Source organism: Lytechinus pictus, chromosome 10 (assembly GCF_037042905.1).
Source record: "Lytechinus pictus isolate F3 Inbred chromosome 10, Lp3.0, whole genome shotgun sequence".
Lineage (NCBI taxonomy): Eukaryota > Metazoa > Echinodermata > Echinoidea > Temnopleuroida > Toxopneustidae > Lytechinus > Lytechinus pictus.
Genome location: NC_087254.1, coordinates 4,992,888 through 5,014,898, shown reverse-complemented (window position 1 = coordinate 5,014,898; position 22,011 = coordinate 4,992,888). Strand labels below are relative to the sequence as shown.

The 22,011-nt window shown below is 36.9% G+C and overlaps 1 protein-coding gene across 1 annotated transcript; it reads right to left on the bottom strand.

Moving 5' to 3' along the window:
• On the bottom strand, window positions 1–20,961 carry LOC129269643 (uncharacterized). Its single transcript, XM_064105872.1, has 9 exons — window positions 20,607–20,961; window positions 13,579–13,636; window positions 11,858–12,085; window positions 10,006–10,809; window positions 9,120–9,347; window positions 8,543–8,595; window positions 5,707–5,846; window positions 4,022–4,155; window positions 1–1,442 (listed from the first exon to the last, which is right to left on the bottom strand). Exons 2-9 carry the CDS (start codon window positions 13,613–13,615, stop codon window positions 1,150–1,152), a joined length of 1,917 nt encoding a protein of 638 aa, XP_063961942.1. The 5' UTR covers window positions 13,616–13,636; window positions 20,607–20,961; the 3' UTR covers window positions 1–1,149.
• Window positions 20,962–22,011: the final 1,050 nt, after the last annotated feature.

The window sequence follows — 22,011 nt, the reverse complement described above, 5'->3', positions numbered from 1 at the left end:
AGTATATTAATCGTCGATTTTTGGTATTTATGATCTATGTTATCGACAGCAGTCATGTAAAGTCTTCTGGAATATCGAGTGTCACAAGATGGCGCCAAATAACTACCATTGAAAACAGTATGGAGTACCTTTGTGGGTGAAAATGGGCATTGGTATATATACCTTAATGGATTCAATGGAACTGACAACATTGTTTATTTTTTTCTTCCAATTGTATATCAGAGATTTAAAAAAAAACAGAAAGAAGGACAATCCTCTATATTGCATGGATTTGAAATGAATTCAGATCGACTGTATTTAGGGACCAATTGAATTAAAGATTTTATCATAGATTTAATTATAAATCCCCGGGATTTAAATTCTAATCCTTTGAGATTTTAAAATAAATATTTGGTTCCTGGCAAGAGTCGATGTGGGTTTATTTTGAATCGATGTATTTAGAGTGAAGTCACAAGATATGGCGCCAAATTCTATTCCTTTGAGATCTTTAAATGAATATTTGGCCCTGGCAAGAGTCGATCTGGATGTATTTTAAATCGATGTATTTAGAGTGAAGTCACAAGATGGCGCCAAATTGCGACCATTCAAAAACAGTCTTGAGTAACTTGATTGTGAGTCTGAAAATAAAATCGTAGTACGCGGATATAACCTGGAAATATTTGTTTAAAATATTTTCAATATCACATCAAGAAAGTACACATTTCCCACTCCTAATAAGGCCTAGGCCTAATTCATATTTTACTATTCATTCGACCTGCTCTACATTGAATAAGAAGGAAAAAAGAGTGGAGAAAACAATTTTTTTTTGTCGTCAAACTATTGAAAATAGTTTATAGCTTGGTCCGTGCAACACCATCTTATCCACTTCTTGAGCTGGTTTGGCACCGTCACTGCCAAACTGATGAAACCAGTCAAGCCTGGGAGATATTTTCGGCCAGGTTGGACCAACTCGGCATGCAGTTGCGCTCGAGGTCAATATTCTTGATCGAGGTGGTCAACAACGCTCTCATTTCATATTTTCGAAATATTTGACTGACTAATCAGAGGTACATTGACGGTTATCAAGTTGATTTCATTTACTCCATTTATAATTTATGTACCAACAATATTCACATGTTTACAGGTTATAATGACCCCACGTGCATTGGTTTATACGATCACGCGGGCGATATGCATACGTTGAGGGTCATCAAATTCTTGTTGCGCCTCGAAGTGGAATTCATTGCTCGTTCGGTAGTCGTCCATCACGACTATGCGTTTTTGGCCAGGCTGCAGCCAGTAGAGTGCCGCGCCATCAAACCCCATGCCAACGTCACGGAGAAGGAATCCTTCATCAATGATGTCGATAACGTTACCCCCGGCGCTACCTGTGCCACCGTCTCGGGCAATGTCCAAATACAGAGCTCGTTTAGAATTCTCATCGCAGAAGAAAAGTCTCGTGCCTACAAGAATGGAAATTATTATGCTTAAGTTCCTATAGATCTAATTAATTCACCTTATTTATAAATTATTGCATTTTCGAGAATGATCTACGCCATTCATGTTCTTTTTTAAAAACCAAAATCCTCATTCCTTGGGTTCCTTTGTTATTGTGTAACGTATGATTTCAAATATATAATTTTGATTGTAAATACTTTGAAATGTTTTGACACAAAACAAAATTTCACAAAACTGAATTAAAAAAAATTAGAGGCAATTGGGCTTCGACATGCTGTCACCATCATTTTTTCTCTCATAAACTTAGGGGGTGATGTACAAAAATGTTTGCGATCGATTGCACAATTTCATATGCATATTCAGATCAATTTTAATTACAGGAAATCAATTTATATTAATTTATGCAAGAAGCATACCATCAGTCAAATGCGAATCTGCAATGAAAAGCATGACTTTCAATAAATCTGGGGACCTAAAATTGGCTTGCGATTAATTGATAGATTCTTACAACACCCCAATAGTTTGGCGTCGCTAAATAAGACGCATGACCATGGAAGCTTACAAATGCCGCCCTCGTGTTCAGAGAATAATGTTTACATCTCTTGGGAAAAACATTAAGTTGTCGAGAGCTCGGACCTCGTCATATCTGCATCCTGTAATGGGATGGTCAGATGACGTTATCTTAGATCTCGTCATGTCGACATCCTGTACGGGACAGAAAATGAGATGACGTGATCGCATCATCCGGTGGGAGAGATGATCAGATGGCAATATCTCGGATCTATAGTCATATCTACTTCTTTTAAAAGAGACGATATCAGACGCCATCATCTTAAAATCTCATCATGTCTACAACGAGTGAAATTGATGACAGATTTTTGGAAGCTTAAAAGTGCCACTCAGATGTTCAGATAATAATCTTGTTTTAGAAAAGGTGATGACGTGTTCTTGGATCTCGTCATCCTGCAGAAGAGTTGATCAGATGACAAAATCTTGGATCTATAGTCATATCTACTTCTCTTAAAAGAAACGATATAAGACGCCATCATCTTAAAATCTCGTCATGCCTACATCAAGTGAAACTGATGAGACATTTTTGGAAGCTTAAAAGTGCCACTCAGATAATCTTGTCTTAGAAAAGATGATGCCTAAACGCATAAAACGCATAGACTTTTTACCGCGAAGCAGCTGTTACGTTTCCGACAAAAGTTTCTTATGACGTCATAGAATTTGAGACTTAGGCTTTGACTTTTATATCGTCTGACTTGTGACAATTGTCTAAAACCTTATAGAATAACGTTAGGGAAGATTTCTTAGACAAGCAAAATGCTAAGACAAATTGCTCAAACTTAAGCAAAAAGCTTATCCTGTTTATGGAATACGGGCCCAGATGACAAGACCTTGGATCCATGATCTTGTCATCTTTCTCAGGATGTAGACAAAACTAGATCCGAGGTTTTGTCATTTGATTATCTCCCACTGACAGATTATCGACATGACGACTGCGATCATTTGATCCGATCATCCTTTCCGGCACGGGATGACGAGATCCAAGATCGTGTCATCATCTTTTCTAAGACAGGATTATTATCTGAACATCTGAGTGGCACTTTTAAGCTTCCAAAAATTTATCATCAGTTTCACTCGATGTAGACATGACGAGATTTTAAGATGATGGCGTCTGATATCGTTTATTTTAAGAGAAGTAGATATGACTATAGATCCAAGATTTTGTCATCTGATCAACTCTTCTGCAGGATGACGAGATCCAAGATCACGTCATCATCTTTTCTAAGACAAGATTATTATCTGAACATTTAAGTGGCACTTTTAAGCTTCCAAAAAATTCTCTGACCATTTCTTCTGCAGAATGTTGGCATCTGGGTGACACGGTCTGCAGTGGATAAGAGTGGTGGCCTGGGAACAGTTGCTTCATTTATATGCGACCGTCTCATCATATCTAAGACTCCAGGCCGACCGATATCATGCTATTAAAAATAACGATCAGTTTGCAGTCAGGTTCATTGGTGTGACTGTATAGGGTAACTGAGGTAGCAGGTGGGATGTTGCTGATTGTGTGTGTGTGGGGGCGTGTGCGTGTGTGTGTGTGACTTTGTAATGACCTATTCTGGGGATATTTGCTTATATTTTACCCATCGATTAATGATAAGTGAGTCCCCGATCGTCGAATCACAATATTATGTGTGTGTGTGGGCGGGTGAGGGTGTGTGTATGTGAGGGTGTGTGTGTGTGGAGGTGCCGTGGCCGAGTGGTCTAAGGCGCCTGAATATACATGGAAAGTCCGGGGTTCGATCCCCGGCCGCGGCACCTATATGCCTGTGAGCAAGGCATTTAATGTGCAATGCTCTTTTATCCTGCTTTCAAATAAATGGAAATGCTCTGGGCATTATTGGTAACTTGGTGTGCACTTGTTTAAAAAAAAAAGTGTATGTGAGAGTAAGAGAGAGAGAGAGAGAGAAAGTGGGATGGGTATGTGTAATCAATGTGTAATAATCTCCTAACACATCGAGCGTACCATATCATATACATTTTTTAATATTTAGTTATTGTTAAACTTTATTACCATTGCTGTTTATAATAAGTCCATTCATCTCCGAAAATACAGGCAGATTGATGACCTCTTCGACACTAACCGATGGAGAGGTCGAATTTAATCGTTTCCTATCTATTCCTTCATGACGACTCCAGTACAAATACCTGATAAATAGAATGGAGCAGCAAAGGAATGATAGCAACAGCAACAATTAGAATCATGCAAAAACAAAAGGGAAAAAACATCTCTATAACAATAATCATAATAATGGTGGTGGTGGTGGCAGCTGTATATTGTCGATGATTATGATAAAGATGATGATGATGGTGGTGGTGGTGGTGGTTATGATGATAATCGTTGGGTGTTGGTGATGGTGGTGATGGCGATGAATATGAAGAAGATGGTGATGGCTATGATGTTGTACGACATGCTGCTGCTGCTGCTGATGATGATGACGATGGTGATGATGATGGTGGTGGTGGTAATGATGAGAATGATGTTGACCATTGACTGCGATGACGGTGATGATGATTATCAAGAAGAAGATGATGGTAATGGTGATGGTACGACGGGATGATGTCGTCAATCAATGGTGATGATGATGATAATGGTGAGGGTCATAAATGTGATGGTGATGGTGATGATGCTGATTTTTTTTTTATTCGTGATATGCCTATATACTGTGGCGGCGCCGCGGCGGTGCTAGCCTATAATCTAGGCGGAGTCTGCAGTTATTGTCTTTGCTGTTAAGCTGAACGCAAGCGATACGTCTGATTTGGCAAAGGCTACACACTGTGGATCCACAAATGCGTAGTCTTCGCCAGATCAGCCGTATATCTTGCGTTCAGCATAACAGCAAAGACAATAACTGCAGCCTCCGCCTAGATTATAGGCTACGGCGGTGCTGGTAACAACAATAATTCTAATCACACTCTTAATTCCAATTTTATACCTTATTGATGCAGCAGATATTTTTTCTTTTCTAAACTTCTGAATCAAAACAGGGATATGTAGGCTCCCATGATAAACACATTTAGAAAAATGCGTGCGCTCATGGTATAATCATATTGCTGCTGCAAATTAATGATGGGTCTATGCAGGGGCGGATCCAGATGTTTTTTTTTTTTTTAAAGGGGGAGGCACTTTTTGCCGAGGAAAATTTTGACAAGCAAAAAAAAGGGTTTTAACCACAAATGAATGGTATTTCGTCAACGATAAAATTAAAAAAAAGGTCTTCACTTTAAAGGGGGGGGGGGGGGGTGAGGATACTTCTGTTTTAACAAAATTTTTACATTACAAATTTTGATTGTGCCTCTCAAGGGGGGGGGGCGGCACGGGCCAGCTGTGCCCCTCCCCCTGGATCCGATATAGTGGGTCTATGTCTGTGTCGCCTTCTTTCCTTTTAGTCTCATCCCATATAATCTAATTTTACTATTACCAGTATGTCTACTCACCATTTGATCTAATTTTGATTAGCCAATTTACCATTTTGTATAATTTCCAGTTAGGCTTACCTTCGTGAAATACCCACTCGGTCTAACTAGTCTAGAAGGTTGAATTAAATATTTATGAACTAGATTATGTAGACCAAATGGCTTTGGACCAAATTGAGAATAGACCAAACAAACGAGTTTATCCCATATGGTATAAGACTATCTGAGAAGAAGACCAACCAACTGTTTGTAGATCAAGTAAATATAAACCAGAATACTTACCCATTGCGTTCATCGATGGCGATGGCTTTAGGTTTGAAGAGACCGTCCACAAAAAGGGTCTCGGAGTTGGGGTTACCGATTTCAACACGACTGATCCATCCCTGACTTTCATATGTACAGGGACCTGGGAAGCGGGGGTGCTGGGGGTGCTGAAGCACCCCCAGAAATTTTCCTGGGGGTGCTGCGTGTATTATTTTCCATAGGCAGCACCCCCACGAAATCAGGTTCCCTTTGTATTTTTTTTTTATATATGTTATAATGTACATAATTATCACATCCGACAATCGCAAATCATTTACATAGTCTTTCACATATTCCAATAACATCCCTCCTATAATGCGACTCAATCATGCTCCGGCACACCGATACAGACGTGGTCGCGCGCGATTCGTGATAGCCATAGTTTACACACTACCATGACTACTCGATAGCAGGGAGGGACATGGCTGTGGTCGGACTTGAAACTTATGTCGAATCAAGTGTGCGCGCGCCCGTGTTTTGTAAAAAACAATTACAAGTCAGACAATAGAAATCAAATTTCACAGTCTTTTTCGCCCTGCCCCATGGCCCTTGGAAGCGGGGGTGCTGGAGGTGAAGCACCCCAAAATTTGGGGATGCTGCATGTGTTATTTTCCATAGGCAGCACCTCCTGGAAATCTAGTGGTAGTTGATGAATGACAGAAATGTAATGAAAATAAACGACGTTTTGTAGACCCCCCTTTAGAATTTTCCGACACAGTACTTATAAAATAGTGTTTAAATTCACCCTTTTTCAGATCGGAATATCAAATATTTTCTGCTCGCGCTTCGCGCTCGCATTATTCATTTTTTAAATAAAAAAAATGTATTTACAATGCCCAGATACTAGGGCTAACTCTGAACACGCGCACGAATGTTTATTCAGATACGCACCTTGTTTTGCTGGGGCTACTCCGGGCTGAAAATATTTATATCAAATACAATTTTATGAAAATCTGATAACAAATAGTTAAGTTATTTAATTCTAAAGTTTAGCAATAGTTTATGAAAATGGTGATAAGCATGTCGTCATGAATGTTTAATAGGGGGGTTGACATGTGCGGAAATCTGTCCCCAAAGGTAGGGGAACCAGGGCCTGGAAAATTTGAAAAGCAAAAAAAAAAAGCAAAAAAAATTTTTCACCCAAAATGTAAGGTCATTTAGTCCAAAAGGTATTATTTCGATTGTGAAGTGATGTATTTTTCTCCATGAAAGACCAAAAATAGTAGGGGGACATTTGATATTGTGTCCCCCTACTATTTTTGGTAGGGGGGACACGTCCCCCCTGTCCCCTCTGGGATTTCCGCCCATGCGGGTTGAAGATATCACATCCCCACTATCCTGTTTCTTGTGTTATTACATGGAATCAAAATTGTTTCATGTTTTCATACCAGTGTGAATGATATGTCTCCCTCATGTATAATGAAAGACTAAATCAGTTGTCAATTCAACTGTTTTTGGTTCTTGAAGGGAAAATATTAAATAAACCTAATTTTATATAATAAAATACAAAAGAACAAGTGGGGATATGACATCATCAGTTCGTTCATTGAATATTAATGAAGACATGCTTAAAACTGTTTCACCGGAATAATGCTATTCTTTAAAATGCATTAACTTTGATATTCCTTGTCGGATTTTGATCAAATCTTTATTCTTATGTTCGTCTGATTTCTCTTTATCTGTTCAAACCATATTACATTAAGTGTGGAGTTTCAGATCAGAATGTCAAAAATTTCTGCTCGCGCTTCGCGCTCACATTATTAATGTAAGAATATATCCAATTACCCATTATTTTCTTGATTTACAAAACATGAATAGAATGTCCCAATTATAGGTCTTAAATCTATTTTGTTTATGCTCGCGCTTCGCACTCGCATCAATTGTATAGTTATATACCTATCCTGTTCATGATTAGAAAGTGCTTAAGATGTCCCGTTTTTAGGTCTGAAATCTCATTTTCATTTCCGCTCGCATCAATTGTATAGTTAAATACCTATCCTCTTCATTATTAGAAAAGTGCTTAGAATGTCTCGTTTTTTGGTCTGAAATCTCAATTTTGTTTCCGCTCGCGCTTCGCGCTCGCATCAATTGTATAATTATATACCTATCCTGTTCATGATTGCAAAAAGTGCTTAGAATGTCCAGTATTTAGGTCGGAATGTCAATTTTTTCAGCTCGCGCTTCGCGCTCGCATTATTTGATTGTTGATATTATGTATCGTCTTAATGGGTAACTGCAAACAGTCCTTATAACACTTCCCTTTCGATCAGACCAGAGCGTATGTAAAAAATATCTGCTCGCACTGATCACGTTCGCAGTTATTATTTGTTACATACGCATCTTGTTCAGGACCACAAACATTGCTCAAAATGTTCAATTTTTCAGGACAAAATACATGAATTTTCTCCCCCCAAAAAAAATCGCTCGCGCTTCGCGCTCGAGTTATCTAATTATATATCTTTGTTCTTTTATAAGAAGAAAGCTAAGAAGTGACTGTGATATATATGTATATATATATATATATATATGTGTATATATATATATATATATATATATATATATATATATATATATATATATATATATATATATATATATATATATATATATATATGTATATATATATATATATATATATATATATGTGTGTGTGTGCGGGGGGGGGGGGGTTGGTGGGTGTGTGTGTGGTGCCCTTAGAGGTGTGTGTGCGTGTGTGTAATTATAGAAAATTCAATTGGGTCCCCTCCTCCCCCCCCCCCACCTTTGAGGAGAGATTTCAGCACCCCCACTGAAAAAATCGTTCCCAGGTCCCTGCATATGTACAGTAAAGATGTCGGGAATGCTCCGCTATAGCAATTCCTAGTGGTTCTGTTTGAGAACGATTGTAAATTGATATCAATTGTTTCACAAAAAAACTTGCCACTGGTATCACCACTGGACTCACAGAATGGCCACGTATTCCACCTTATGAGTTTACCGATCGAAGTGGATTGTCGTGCGGCAAGGGTGATCGAAGGGTATTTGCCCTTTGATAACCCAGAGTAACATTGATTAATGTAGTCAATGAAGTTTTAGTTAAAGGGTTGACCTAGGATTCTATTGAATAATGTTTTCAGTCATCAAGTTGATCTTTGTTCAAGAGTAGTAGATTATAGTCAGTACCTTGTTCTCTTATTGTGAAACAATTCAGGATGAGAAAGCATTGATTTGTGGTGTTTTTTTTTAATGTTGAACGGCTTGAAAATAATGTTCACTGGATTAAGGACCATTCCAGTATTGAATCAGAAGATACGTATATCTTTATAAAGGTATGAATCTCCAATCCGGACTGCGATGATCCAACCGAGTTTGGAGTTGACGTCAAATATGGAAAATAAAGAGTAAAAACTTACCGCCTTGGAAATTCTGATTGATTACCGCTTCCTTTGAACCGCCGATCACATCAATTCGCCAGATCCTTTTCTCCTCCTTGCTCGACCAGTAAACCATTTGCTCTACATGATCAAAGGCAATGTCCATGGGCTTGTAGGGTAGGCTCTGGAAGACGGAAAACTCCATTCTCTCTGGACCATGTAGATCCGCCCAAACGATTCGGCTGTTCTGGTGATCTGTGACAAACACTTTTCCCCCAAGAGGTGAAGAAAGAAACAAGGGAATACATACAAATCACCAAATACTACATCGATTAGTTAATGTTTTTTGTTTAAAGTTTGTCGCAGTTCTCGGACACACTTTTGGTGCAATTAATAGTCATGCTGTCGCATTCGACTCCAAAGCAAATTGAAGAAAGCGCTTCGCGCCAATCCGGTTAGATAAATCGGAGAGGTGGGAAAGGGTAACGACTGGGTCATGTGGTCCAGTGGTTAGAGCATTGGACTCATAATCGCAAGGTTGTGAGTTCGAATCCTCACTCTGCCACTGTCTCCACTTTGAAAGAAAGGCCCGAGAATAATATCTGTCGTCTATGAGGTCAGCCGTTATGACTAATTAACCTAGACGTAAAATGTCTCCTAGGTAATTGGTTATTTACCAGCTTGGCGTTTACCAGCAAAACACTGTCCTGCCGAGTTCCTACTGGAGTTACCACAGAACAGAACAAGAACAGATTAATGTCGGAATTTGAGGAAAACGATGAGATAATATATGTTTTATATGACTTCTAACTGAAAGGAGAGCTCACCGTAAGGCTATACTTTGTATCATTATACTGTCAGTCATACTATCATTTAAATTTGCTTCTGTTTGTGAAAGTTATTAAAACAAAGGGTCAGTCCATACCTTTGGGGATTCCTGGAGCCACCGTAGTATCTTGTTGAGTAGTTCTTATCGTTGAAGCCGGTTTTGTGGTTGCGTTTGTTGTGGTTGAATGCGTTGCTGTTGTTTGTATTGTGGTTACTTGTGTTGTAGTCGATTGAGTTGTGTTACCCAGTGTTGCACTTGTTTGTGTTGTGGTTTCTTTCGTTGTGGGTGATTGCGTTGTAGTAGCTTGTGTTGTGGTACCAAGTGTTGTAGTTGTTTGTGTTGTGGTTTCTCGTGTCGTGAGTGGTTGTGTTGTGGTTGCCTGAGTTGTGGTTTCTTGTATTACGGGTCCTTGTGTTAAAATTCCTTGAGTTTCCGTTTCTTGTACTATGGGTAGTTGTGTAGTAGTTTCTTGAGTTGTGGTGTCTTGTTTTGATGTTGCGTTTGTTGTGGTCACGTGTATCGAAGTTGTTTGTGTCGTGGTTGCTGACGCCGATGAATAGCTTGTGGATTCTGGGACCTTGTATGTTGAGGTTTGAGGGATCGAAGGTGGAGTCACATCGTCTAGGCTCCTTGTTGATGACCGGTCCGCAGGCACTTCAGTCGAAAACTCTTCCATTACTGGGGAACTGCTCTTTGGTTGCGTTGTAAATGGCGCCGATGTAGATTGTCGAGTCAGCTCCGTCGTTGCTTCTGGTGTTGAAGTTTTTGGTCTGGATGTTATTTCGGTTGTTGCCAATGTAGAAGTTGGTGTCGTCGTCGGATTCATGATCATTATTGTCCCCTGTGTCGATGACGTCGATGCCGCAATCGTACTCATAGGTTCCCCAACAGTATTATTTCCTTTTTTTTCAGATGATGGATATGAAATGGAATCACAATATAATTATGCCTTTTTTTAAATATGGGCAGAACTGCTTTTATATTTCCAAACGGATGAAAATAAATACAAGCAAGGAGATTTACGAAAATGGGTCGTAAAAAACCCATTATTAATCGTTTGGCCAAAAATCAGCAATACTGATAGATCTTGAAGAAAGACAGCGTGCCATATAATTTATGATATGTTACAAGAACGAGGCGTTAATTGTTCTGGTTCCTTTGTTTCCTCATGTGTATAGGGGGGGGGGGGGCTAAACTTTAACTCGTACATATACCATAACATTTAAAGTTTTTGCGCCAGAATGTAATCTTTCATTAATTTTTCTCTTGTCGTTCATCCGAAAACGAACTAAGATCGGAATAACGAGCTCTATTTTATTGTTGGATTTAACGAATGCAATTTATGTGTTTCTAGGCCCTCATGTATTCCACAGAGGGAAGACATTTGAAGGACCTTTCAAAGACCAAATATTGGCACGGTCTTACAACAGTCTTCAAGATCACTGAAATTTGTCGTCTCTGTGGAATGGATCAGAAAGACCCCTCATAGAACTCTGAAAGACTAATGGATATTTCTTGTCTTTACTGGTCTTAGACTAGTCCTACAGAGATCTTTCTATGGTCTTTCAGAGATCTTTTATGCAACAAGTGATCTTTCAGAATTCTTTACATGGACTTTGCCTGGTCTTTCAATGATCTTTGAATGATCATTCAATGATCTCTCATGAGTCTTACAGTTATCTTCGCAAAAATCTTGAGAAACTGCCGAAAGATCATGGAAAGACTAATAAGATCTTTGAAAGTGTGTTGAAAGACCCTTGAAAGATCAAGCAAGTTTCATGGTCTTACAGCAGTCTTTCAGAGGTCTTGCTCTCTGTGGAATGGGGGTTTTAGGACAAACTTTCAGAATAAGCATCCTGATCGTCAGCACCCTTTATACCTGATGAGGGGTGTCTATTGAACAACACAAAGGACGCACTAGGTGAAAATGCATCTCCATAGGACATACCTGGGATTCTGCAGACTCTATGGTTCGAAGTAATCCCATATTTATAATGTCTTCCACATGACATATCCATGAAAGATGAGACCTTAACAATCACAGCAACGGATTGGACCATGTCACCATTAAGGTCCGACATATGGCCACATGATCTGTACATCGGTATCGTCTGTCCAACACCAGTGACATCACCGCAAGACCCAGGCGTCCCATCCGATGGATGAAAGAAGGCTGCTGCAATTGTAAAGCATCCGATTATATATACAGCTAGCTATGATTACGGATTCATGACTTTGATCGAATTTGATATGATTGTAATTTCTTTTGGTTTATATTTCATTCTCTATCCGTTCACTTTATTTCATCGTATTTTGATTCCACTTGTAGTTGATTCCATTCTGTTCGATTCGATCCGATTCGATTCAATTTGATTCGATTCGAAATTGATTTGTTTCGATTTGATTTGATTTCGATTTGATTCGAATTCTTTCGTTTTGATTCCAATTCTTTCGTATGATTCGATTTCTTTCGATTTGATTCGATTTGTGAAAATGTGAATCGATTCAGTGTGATTCGATTTGATTCAATTTCATTTGATTTGATTCGTTTCATTTTGAATCAACTCGGTTTAATTTGATTTCGATTTGATTCGATTTGTTTCAATTTAAATCGGTTTGGTGCGATTCGATTCGATTTGATTCAATTTGAATTGATTTGATTCGTTTCGTTTTGAATCAACTCGTTTCGATTTAATTTGATTTTGATTAGATTCGATTTGATTCAATTTGAATCGATTTGGTGTAATTCGATTCGATTTGATTCAATTTGATTTTATATGTTTCTATTGACTAGATTTTACATGATTGAATTAGATACGAAAGATTCAATTAATTTGTTATTATTTGATCTTATTGGTTTCGATTTAATTTGGTTTGACATTCGATTTTCGAGTCGTTTAATGGGGTTTGCTTTAAGTCAGTTTGGTTATTTCATTTCGATTTGATGCGATTTAATTGGGTTTCATTCGATTCAATTTGATAAGATTCGATATCATTCGATTTGCTTTAAAGTTGATTTGATTAATTTTCGTTTATTGTAAATATTCTCGTGTACAAAAAAAAAGGAGACAATGCTTTCGGCCACCCAGATGCCCTGGTTTCAGCAGTTAATACCAGTCAGTGAACATCATTGTTCAAGAGTTCAAGACTTTCATTTCCATGCAACGATTATACAAAAAAATCAAATACAAAATGAACGGATGAACATTATTACAATAACATAACGGAATGATTGATATATAAAGAGACTTAAGATTGTAAATAAAAGATCAATATCAAATAGACCGCATTGGAATGGAAATGACTGAGGTCCATTAGAAGCAATACCGGTGAAACACATTGATTTCCCTTAAAAATGAATAGGTAGTCGGGTACTTAGATGCATAAAGAAAAAAAAGAGGAAGGAATAAAAGAGAGAGAAATAAGACTGAGGTAAACAGCCCTTTGAATTACAGACCATGCAGTAGCAGGTCCAGTCACATAAATAGGTCAGATTGACAGGTCGCTTTATGAAATGTTTCCGTTAGCATTCAACTTCCCTCGAATACATTTCACTGCGCGAAGCAATAAACATTACAATGTCTTCGAATATCAACTGTGACATTCAATTTCCAAACGGGGAGACATAAAAGAGGTGTGGGAGGGGAGGGGGGGGGGCATGATACGAACCTAATGCCATGATGACGTATGCAGACTGCAAATCCATATTTAGTTGTGAATACAGGTTCTAGATGAAAAAATGAAAAGCACAAGGATTAAGGTATATTGTTGTTCTACCGTGAGATATGTTGAATATTTTGAAATGGGGTATAAAATGAATATGTTGAAGATACATCGACGAACGAACGACCTTCAAACTATATACATAATTATTAACTTAACTTATCGTACGATTTGGTCCCTAGTTTAATAAATTAATTAATTTATTTATTTTAATTCATTTTAATTTATTTATACAGGATAAAAACGATCAGCAAAGCTGTCTTACATCATGGTCCTGATACGGTTACAGGTTTAAGAAATGAATATTAAAAAAGAATCATAAAATATGTATTGAAAATAATAAATACATGTTAATTCTATAATTCTAAATTAGACTACTATATTCACGTAGCCAGAGATCTAATTGATCGATCAAAAAGAAAGTATAAATATTATGTAGAATTTATACAATCAATATCATTTAGATTGTATAAATTTTAACAGCTTGAATTCCCCTTCGCTGAGTTCATTTTTTCTATATATTTTTTTATTTTAGGGACAGCAGTTTGTATGAGTGATAAAGCCACTGTGATTAATGAAATCAATTTAAAAAACGATTACTCCTGTCGCAAGCGAGCGAAAATTATTACCCTCTATAAAATAAAACTCTAATTATGTAATATATGATAATCCGAAAATGTAATACTAGTATTTCACCCTTTTGAATTTCCCTGTCTTTTATTTTTTTTGGTCGTACAACTTTTTAGGGGTCTATGGTCCTCCAAGGCTCCTAGCATATACGCCAGAGTAGTCTTAAAATACAAAGAAGAGGGGCAGCGCTCCCATTTTCTATTAAAAAAAACCAAGTGGGGGATAGAGGAAGAAGGGGGAGGTGTGAGTAAAGCAAGAGGTAATTGCTGAAAACAAGTTACACAAATTTCAGAAAACCAGGAAAATCGTGTCGTACACACTGGTATTGAATTCTGACATGTTCTTTTAAATTTTATTTTGGAGGCAAGTTCCGAAAGTAACATAAATAAGCAAGTGATGCTTGTATCATGCGACCCGATGGGACAAGAAAAAAAAAGATTGTTAGCGTTTGAGGGCATTCCTATCAAAGTACACACAAGTTTTATCAATTTACCTCTCACGCCTGCAATCAATCAAAATTATAGACGTCTCTGAGATTTGTCATCCCATTTTTTCCAGTCCAAATAGTCCGATTTATTTTCATGTCTTTAGAAAATTTATAATAAATAATGATGAAATAATAGTACTTACTATTCCACAGATCGATGCAAACATATGCGATGCAGTGATGTTCCACGTAAGATAAACTATTAAAATACCGTGTTGGCAATAATTATCGATAGTATTTTCAGTATTGAATGCGATGCTACCTCAAAACGATGCAACTAATGATATATTTACCTTAATATTAAAGCTAATATACTTCGCTGTTCTCGTTTCCATATTTTATTTGCATCTGCAGGGGGTCACTTCGAGCTCGAGTCTTCAAATTCGCTTCTTTATTAAAAGAGGCAACACGCAATCGCATTTTCGCCTCTTTTTGGAACGGCAATAAAGACTGTTTCAACAAATGTCGCCATAGCGACCAAATATCCGGACGATTCTCATTTAACAATCTAGGTCTGAAACCTTGGAAGGAACTCAGTTCAAACGATGATTGCAATGAATCGATTGGATTACTAAAGAAACGAATTCGCATCATTTCAACGATTCCTATATCTTCCGGAAATTACGGTCTATATTTAATTGGATAGGCCTATCATGCGATCTGAAGTGGTTGCCATTTCTGTAATTTTCACGATTCTACGATTATGTTAAATGGGATTTTATCTATTCTTTTTATTTGCATTACCTGATACTGCTGTACAGTATAGTCAATATAAACTTGGTTCCAAAAGAAACTTATCGAATTTCACATGCGCACTATATATACAAATTCCACTTAGTCAAAATGACTGAAAATTTTGACACAGGCTAGCTTTAATGATCTTTATTAAGCACTTATCAATTAATTACGACATTGATTTAATCACAAAGAGTGTGTAGCCCCTGAAATCAACTGGTTCTGGAATCCAAAGTCACAAAATGGCAAAAGAAAGACCAATGAAAATGGGGTTATTGGAGTTCACAGTATGACCATCACCATGTTCAATTGATTGCCTCAATAACTAAGAAGTAATAGGAAGTGAAAATTAACATTTTAAACGCACCTATTGAGTTCGAAGAAGCGTGCATAAGCAAGAATGGACTCAAAGAATGGCCATTTGGTTTAAATCCCATCTTATTTTCACTGGTCTTTCTTTTGCCATCTTGTGACTTTGGATTCTGGAGCCAATCGATTGTTGTGGCTGGCTATAACCTCTTTGTTATTATACCAATCTCTTAATTATTGACATGATTGCGTTTAATAAAGATTATTGAAGCTAGCCTGATCGAGTAAAAAATTGTTCATTTTGACCGAGTGGGATTTGTGTAATGCGCTTGTGAAGTTTGATAAGTTTCTTTTCGAAACGAGTTTATTTGTATGGGTAAAAGTCAGGAGAGGCACGTCTCATATTGCCTGAAATCGAATAATGTGGTAATTTGTAAATAATGTGACATATCATCATTATCTATGTAGGTGAAAGCTATTAAAGAAAAAGATGCAAACTTATTACCAAGATGACGAAAATTATATATGGCACGAGCTGTGGTATTTTTTTAAAATGAAAATATTTGTTTCAAGCCAAAGTATCATTGCCACTCAAGTCCCATAATTATAACTCAAATATATAGTTGATGCTGTATTAACCAGAATGAAACACATCGATCGTGAAGTCTTGCAATGTAAATCTTATAATAGCATATTTGTCAACTTATTTCTTTACAATTCTGTTAACGTTCGTATAATAATTATGTTAAAGAGAATGACAATCCTCATGATATAAGTAATTATAAAGCTATATGAATTCTCCCTAGTATATTATTAAAAGAATCCTCGAAAAAGATTATATACACGAGGCTATACAAGTTTTGGATACATTCAACTTCTCAAATTCAAATCAATATGGTTTCAGGAAAAGGCCATTCAACCAACCTCATGTTAACAGATGCCACACACAATAAATAACATGTAATAGGATTATTTATGGAGCTATCAAAGGACTTTGAAACGTCGAACCAGCAAATTTTACTTCAAAAACTTTACTCACATAGAATTCGTATAGTGTTGCTCCTTCCTGGTTTAAACGCTTTTTAACCAACAGAAGGCAATATGTGGTGTATAATAATGTTTTTTCAACTTTTCTACCAATCCATTGCGGTGTCCCACAAGAATCGATATTAGGTCCGTTATTTTTTTTTATTATCAATGACTTAACCTATACAACTTCCCTCTTATCATTTAAATTATTTGCAGATGACACTAAACATCTTTTACTCGCATCATAACCTTAACAACCTGTAGTTGATACACTTGATAATGAGTGACAGAAATTGACCTTTATGGTTTAAATGCAATGAATTGTCCCTCAATATTAGTAAAACTAATGTAATGCATTTTAAAGACATATAATCTCATACAAATGACTTACATTAAAACATACTTATAGATAATGTATCTCTTGAAAGAAAGCAACAAACGAAGTCATAGGTGCAGTTATTGACGAAAGTTTAAATTGGAACGAACATATACGCCATAAAACTACATCAATTACTTGGAATGTTGGTATACTCTATAAATTAACGAACTGTATATCTTAAATAACACTTGTCACTTACTATACTAATGATCCATTGATTTTACCGTATATTATGGGCTACTACGGACAAAACAAAACAAAATTCTATTTACTTATTGGAAAAGAAAGTCATTCGCATTTGGACCGGTTCACAATGTTTACTCACGCCAGACCATTATTTTACAAATTAAAAACTCTTACATTATTTTGACATTAATTCACTTTAAAGTTTATTGTTCATATTTAAATGAGATGCTACCACTTTTAATTCAAAATGTGTATACTTTAAAATACAAGTGGAATGCCTCTGGCGGTCTCACCTGCATCACGCGATTCAATACAGCAGCAGTGCTGACTTTGAAAACTACTGTAACTCGCACAAGATGTTCAGCGATACTTGGTTACTCTTATGTCCTAGACCAATACACTTTAATACAGAGATATGATGGTAATTCAACAAATACCCCCAACATGTCCAAAGCTCATTGACCTTACATGACCTTTGACCTTGAACATGTGACCTAAAACTCGCACAGGATGTTCAGTGATACTTGATTACTCTTATGTCCAAGTTTCATTAGTCAGATCCATAAACTTTCAAAGTTATGATGGTAATTCAACAGATACCCCCATTATGGCCAAAGTTCATTGACCTTTTACCTTGGTCATGTGACCTAAAACTCGCACAGGATGTTCAGTGATACTTGATTACTCTTATGTCCAAGTTTTATGAACTAGACCAATATACTTTCAAAGTTATGATGGTAATTCGACAAATACCCCCAATTTTGCCAAAGTTCATTGACCCTAAATGACCTTTGACCTTAATCATGTGATCTGAAACTTGAACAGGATGTTCAGTGATACTTGATTACTATTATGTCCAAGTTTCATGAATCAGATCCATAAACTTTCAAAGTTATGATGGTAATTCAACAGATACCCCCAATTCGGCCAAAGTTCATAGACCCTAAATGACCATGTGACGTGAAACTCATGCAGGATGTTCAGTGATACTTGATTAACCTTATGTCCAATTTTCATGAACTAGGTCCATATATTTTCTAAGTTATGACATTTCAAAAACTTAACCTTAGGTTAAGATTTTGATGTTGATTCCCCCAACATGGTCTAAGTTCATTGACCCTAAATGACCTTTGACCTTGGTCATGTGACATGAAACTCAGGCAGGATGTTCAGTAATACTTTATTAACCTTATGGCCAAGTTTCATGAACTAGGTCTATATACTTTCTAAGTTATGCTGTCATTTCAAAAACTTAACCTTCGGTTAAGATTTGGTGTTGACGCCGCCGCCGTCGGAAAAGCGGCGCCTATAGTCTCACTCTGCTATGCAGGTGAGACAAAAACCATTGATTAATCAATACCCCAGCATTAATTTTTCTAATTTACATTTAGAAGAATTTACAAAACTACTTGTTGCCCAGAGATTCGTAAGACACCATTGTCCTGACATTTGGAATCCCCTCCCGGACTCAAACAAATCCGTTTGTTCTCTACATTCATTAAAAGCGAAAGTTAAGGTCATGTTACTATCGATTCATGCAAGGTAAACTTTCTGTGTCATAATATTTTTCCATTCCTTTTCCACAACCACCACCACTAGCATCATTATCATTTCCATCATCATCATCATCATCATCATCATCATCATCATCCATCATCATCATCATCATCACCATCATCATCATCACCACCACCACCACCACCACCATCATCATCATCATCACCATCATCCTCATCATCATCATCATCATCATCATCATCATCACCATCACCATCATCATCATCACATCATCATCATCATCATCATATTTGGGTGTCAGAGCCACTACGGGTCACTTTTCGGATTCGCAAAAAATTAGAATTAAAATAAAAGGGAAAAAATAAGGGGAAAGGAAGGGAAAGATTGAGAATTGAGAATGAAAAGTCAATGAATTGAGAGAAAGATAAAGAGAAAAAATCGGGGCAATGAAAAAGAAAACAGAAGAAAGAATGGCGAAGTGGTATTCATACGCAGATCGTAGGCAGGTGACTTTATAGGAGGATGGACAAAGAAAGGACTGGGAAAAGAAGATGGATGAGAAGCAAGGAAGAAAAGTGACTAAAATTGAGGAGATGCATAGAATTATAAGATGAAAAAAAACCCAGATAACTGGAGGCCTGTACAAAATATTTAGTCGCATTGACTGATCAAAGAGGATAAAATTGATTTGAAAATATGAGTTCTGGAGTCAAGATACTTGACTGCTAAAAAGAATATTTCTGCTTGCACATCGAACTTTCTTACTTTTGTGTAATCCTTGCATCCTGCTCATGATAATTTTTTTTAAATGTCAGGCCTGAACAGGGCCGTAGCTGAAGGGATATGCGACACCCCAAAACCCCTACTCTGGATATCGTCAGTAATTTAAATCTGGGCTCCAAAAAGGAAAAAAATGAGAAAAAGGGGCGAGAGGGAAAATTAGTAGGAAGGGAAAAGAGGAAAGAAAAAAGGGGGAAACAGGGGGAAACGGAGTTGGAAATGATAAATTGTCCCCTGTTGGAAAAAAAAAATTGTCTGGCCAAGCAGGGCTGTTGCAAATTTTCCTAGTATCGTGTTCTTCCTCGGTCATTCTTCTATTATCGTGACCAACTTGTTAGTAATTGTCCAAGTACATTTTAAATAGCCGTGATTGTTTAATACGCAATGTTACAATTTACAATTACCTTGAATTTTTCCCTTTATTAAGTTTTCACTTTGCTCAGCTCCAGAACTGCAACACCAGTTTTACACGAAGTTGAAACAAAAGTTAAATTGCGCCCTCTCAATGCGATGTGATATGCATATTTGACGAGTGCTAGTGTCATTGAAAAACGTCAGAAAAAAATCAGAATGTCAACATATTCTAATATCTTTTTTTTAAATCTTATAGTAAAACCCTACTTTAATTGGCAATTTATAAAGATTCAAAGGAAATTATAAAATGCTTCGGTTTAACTCAGAATCTTAAAACGCGAATCAATAAAAACCTACACTGAATCTAAAATTTGAAAGTAGTAATCACAGCAGAATGCCTTTGTAAAACTTTTTAAAAAAGGCTTTGAAACAAATTGGTAGTAAAATTTTGCTTGACATATGCTACGAGCAAGCTGATGATGTCATATCCCCACTCATTCTTTTGTATTTTATTATATATGTAAGAAATGAGGTCTTACTTAAAATAAATATATCTGATTGACTCACCAGCACTGGGTTCCTTTATGCAAAGGCGAAGATGTAGAAAATCAAATGACTATAAATTCATCGGGATCCTTTAATGCGATGTCCATGAACAAGATAAATGCGAAATATATATATATATATAACAGATGGAGAAGAACGATGTCGCGATGAAGAACGACCGCGCCCGTGAGGCCTCAGCGAAACGCGTCGCGAATAGGGTGACACGAGATGTTCTCCTAGAGATATTGCACGCTCCCACTTGGATAACACAAGCGATGGATATATATTTACATATGTCGAAATCAAAAGGATGAAAATGAAGAACTTGAAATCCTGATGATGTAAAATAAATCCAGAGTATGAGCTATTTGTTGTGTTGCAAAAAGATGACTAGCAGAAATTGTACATGTCTTTACTAGGTGAAGACTTTCTACTGAGTGTGTTGGAGTGTAAGAATTAACCATGAGGTTGCTCTCAGCTTAAATCTGACTGGCTAGTAGTTGCTAAGTGAGAAAAACATCCACTTAGAAATAGACAGGAGCATTCCATAGCAAAAATGAACATGAAAGAATTCCTGGCTGTTGTGTGAACATCTTGAATAAAGGATGACTGGGCCAGTAGGTGCACAAAAGAATCAAGTTGAATAGGCTAACTGAGAAGTGCTCCATCAAAAGAATTAATTAAGTTGTAAATCAGCTGTCTTTGCATGATTAATGTAAACAAAGTAGTGATCAAGCTCTGATCATGTTGAAATCAGTGTTTGATGAAAAGAAAACCACTACATATAAAATGGTGTTTATTCAAATTTTTCCACCAGGAATGAAAAAGAAAATTGTCACCTGCTTTAATCTGTATTGCTGCATCCTATTTTGTTACAAGGGATACATATAATACACACATGAATGAAAATATGAAATAATTATGATTTCATGTAACATAAAAAAAAAGGAAGAGCGGGACATGACATCATCATCTTACCTAGTGCATATTTATGACTGCATGTATTTAACTCTTTTCACAAATATTGCAAAATTTAAAAATTTAATATTTGTGTTATTTGTTAACAGATTTTGATGAAATCTCCAGTATTCTGCTTGGTGAATTTACTCTATTTATATAGATAAAATAATTTTCAGCTAGGAGTACCCCTCTAAGCTTTAGTCTAGGAGTAGGACCACCCCCCCCCCAGCTTTTAGCACTTTGAGCGGCTGATCATGTGGATGAAAATATCCCCCCCCCTCCTCCTTTTGGCAAAAACTGGATCCACCTCTGCTTATATCATTGTCATTCCTACACAGAGGCCTATTTGGATCAAATTTGTAAAAATTGATCCATCAAACAATTCTTTTCTTATCGTGAGAACAAAATGGGATGGACAGACAACCCTGAAACATAATGCCTCCAGCAAAGATCATTAGTGGGCGGA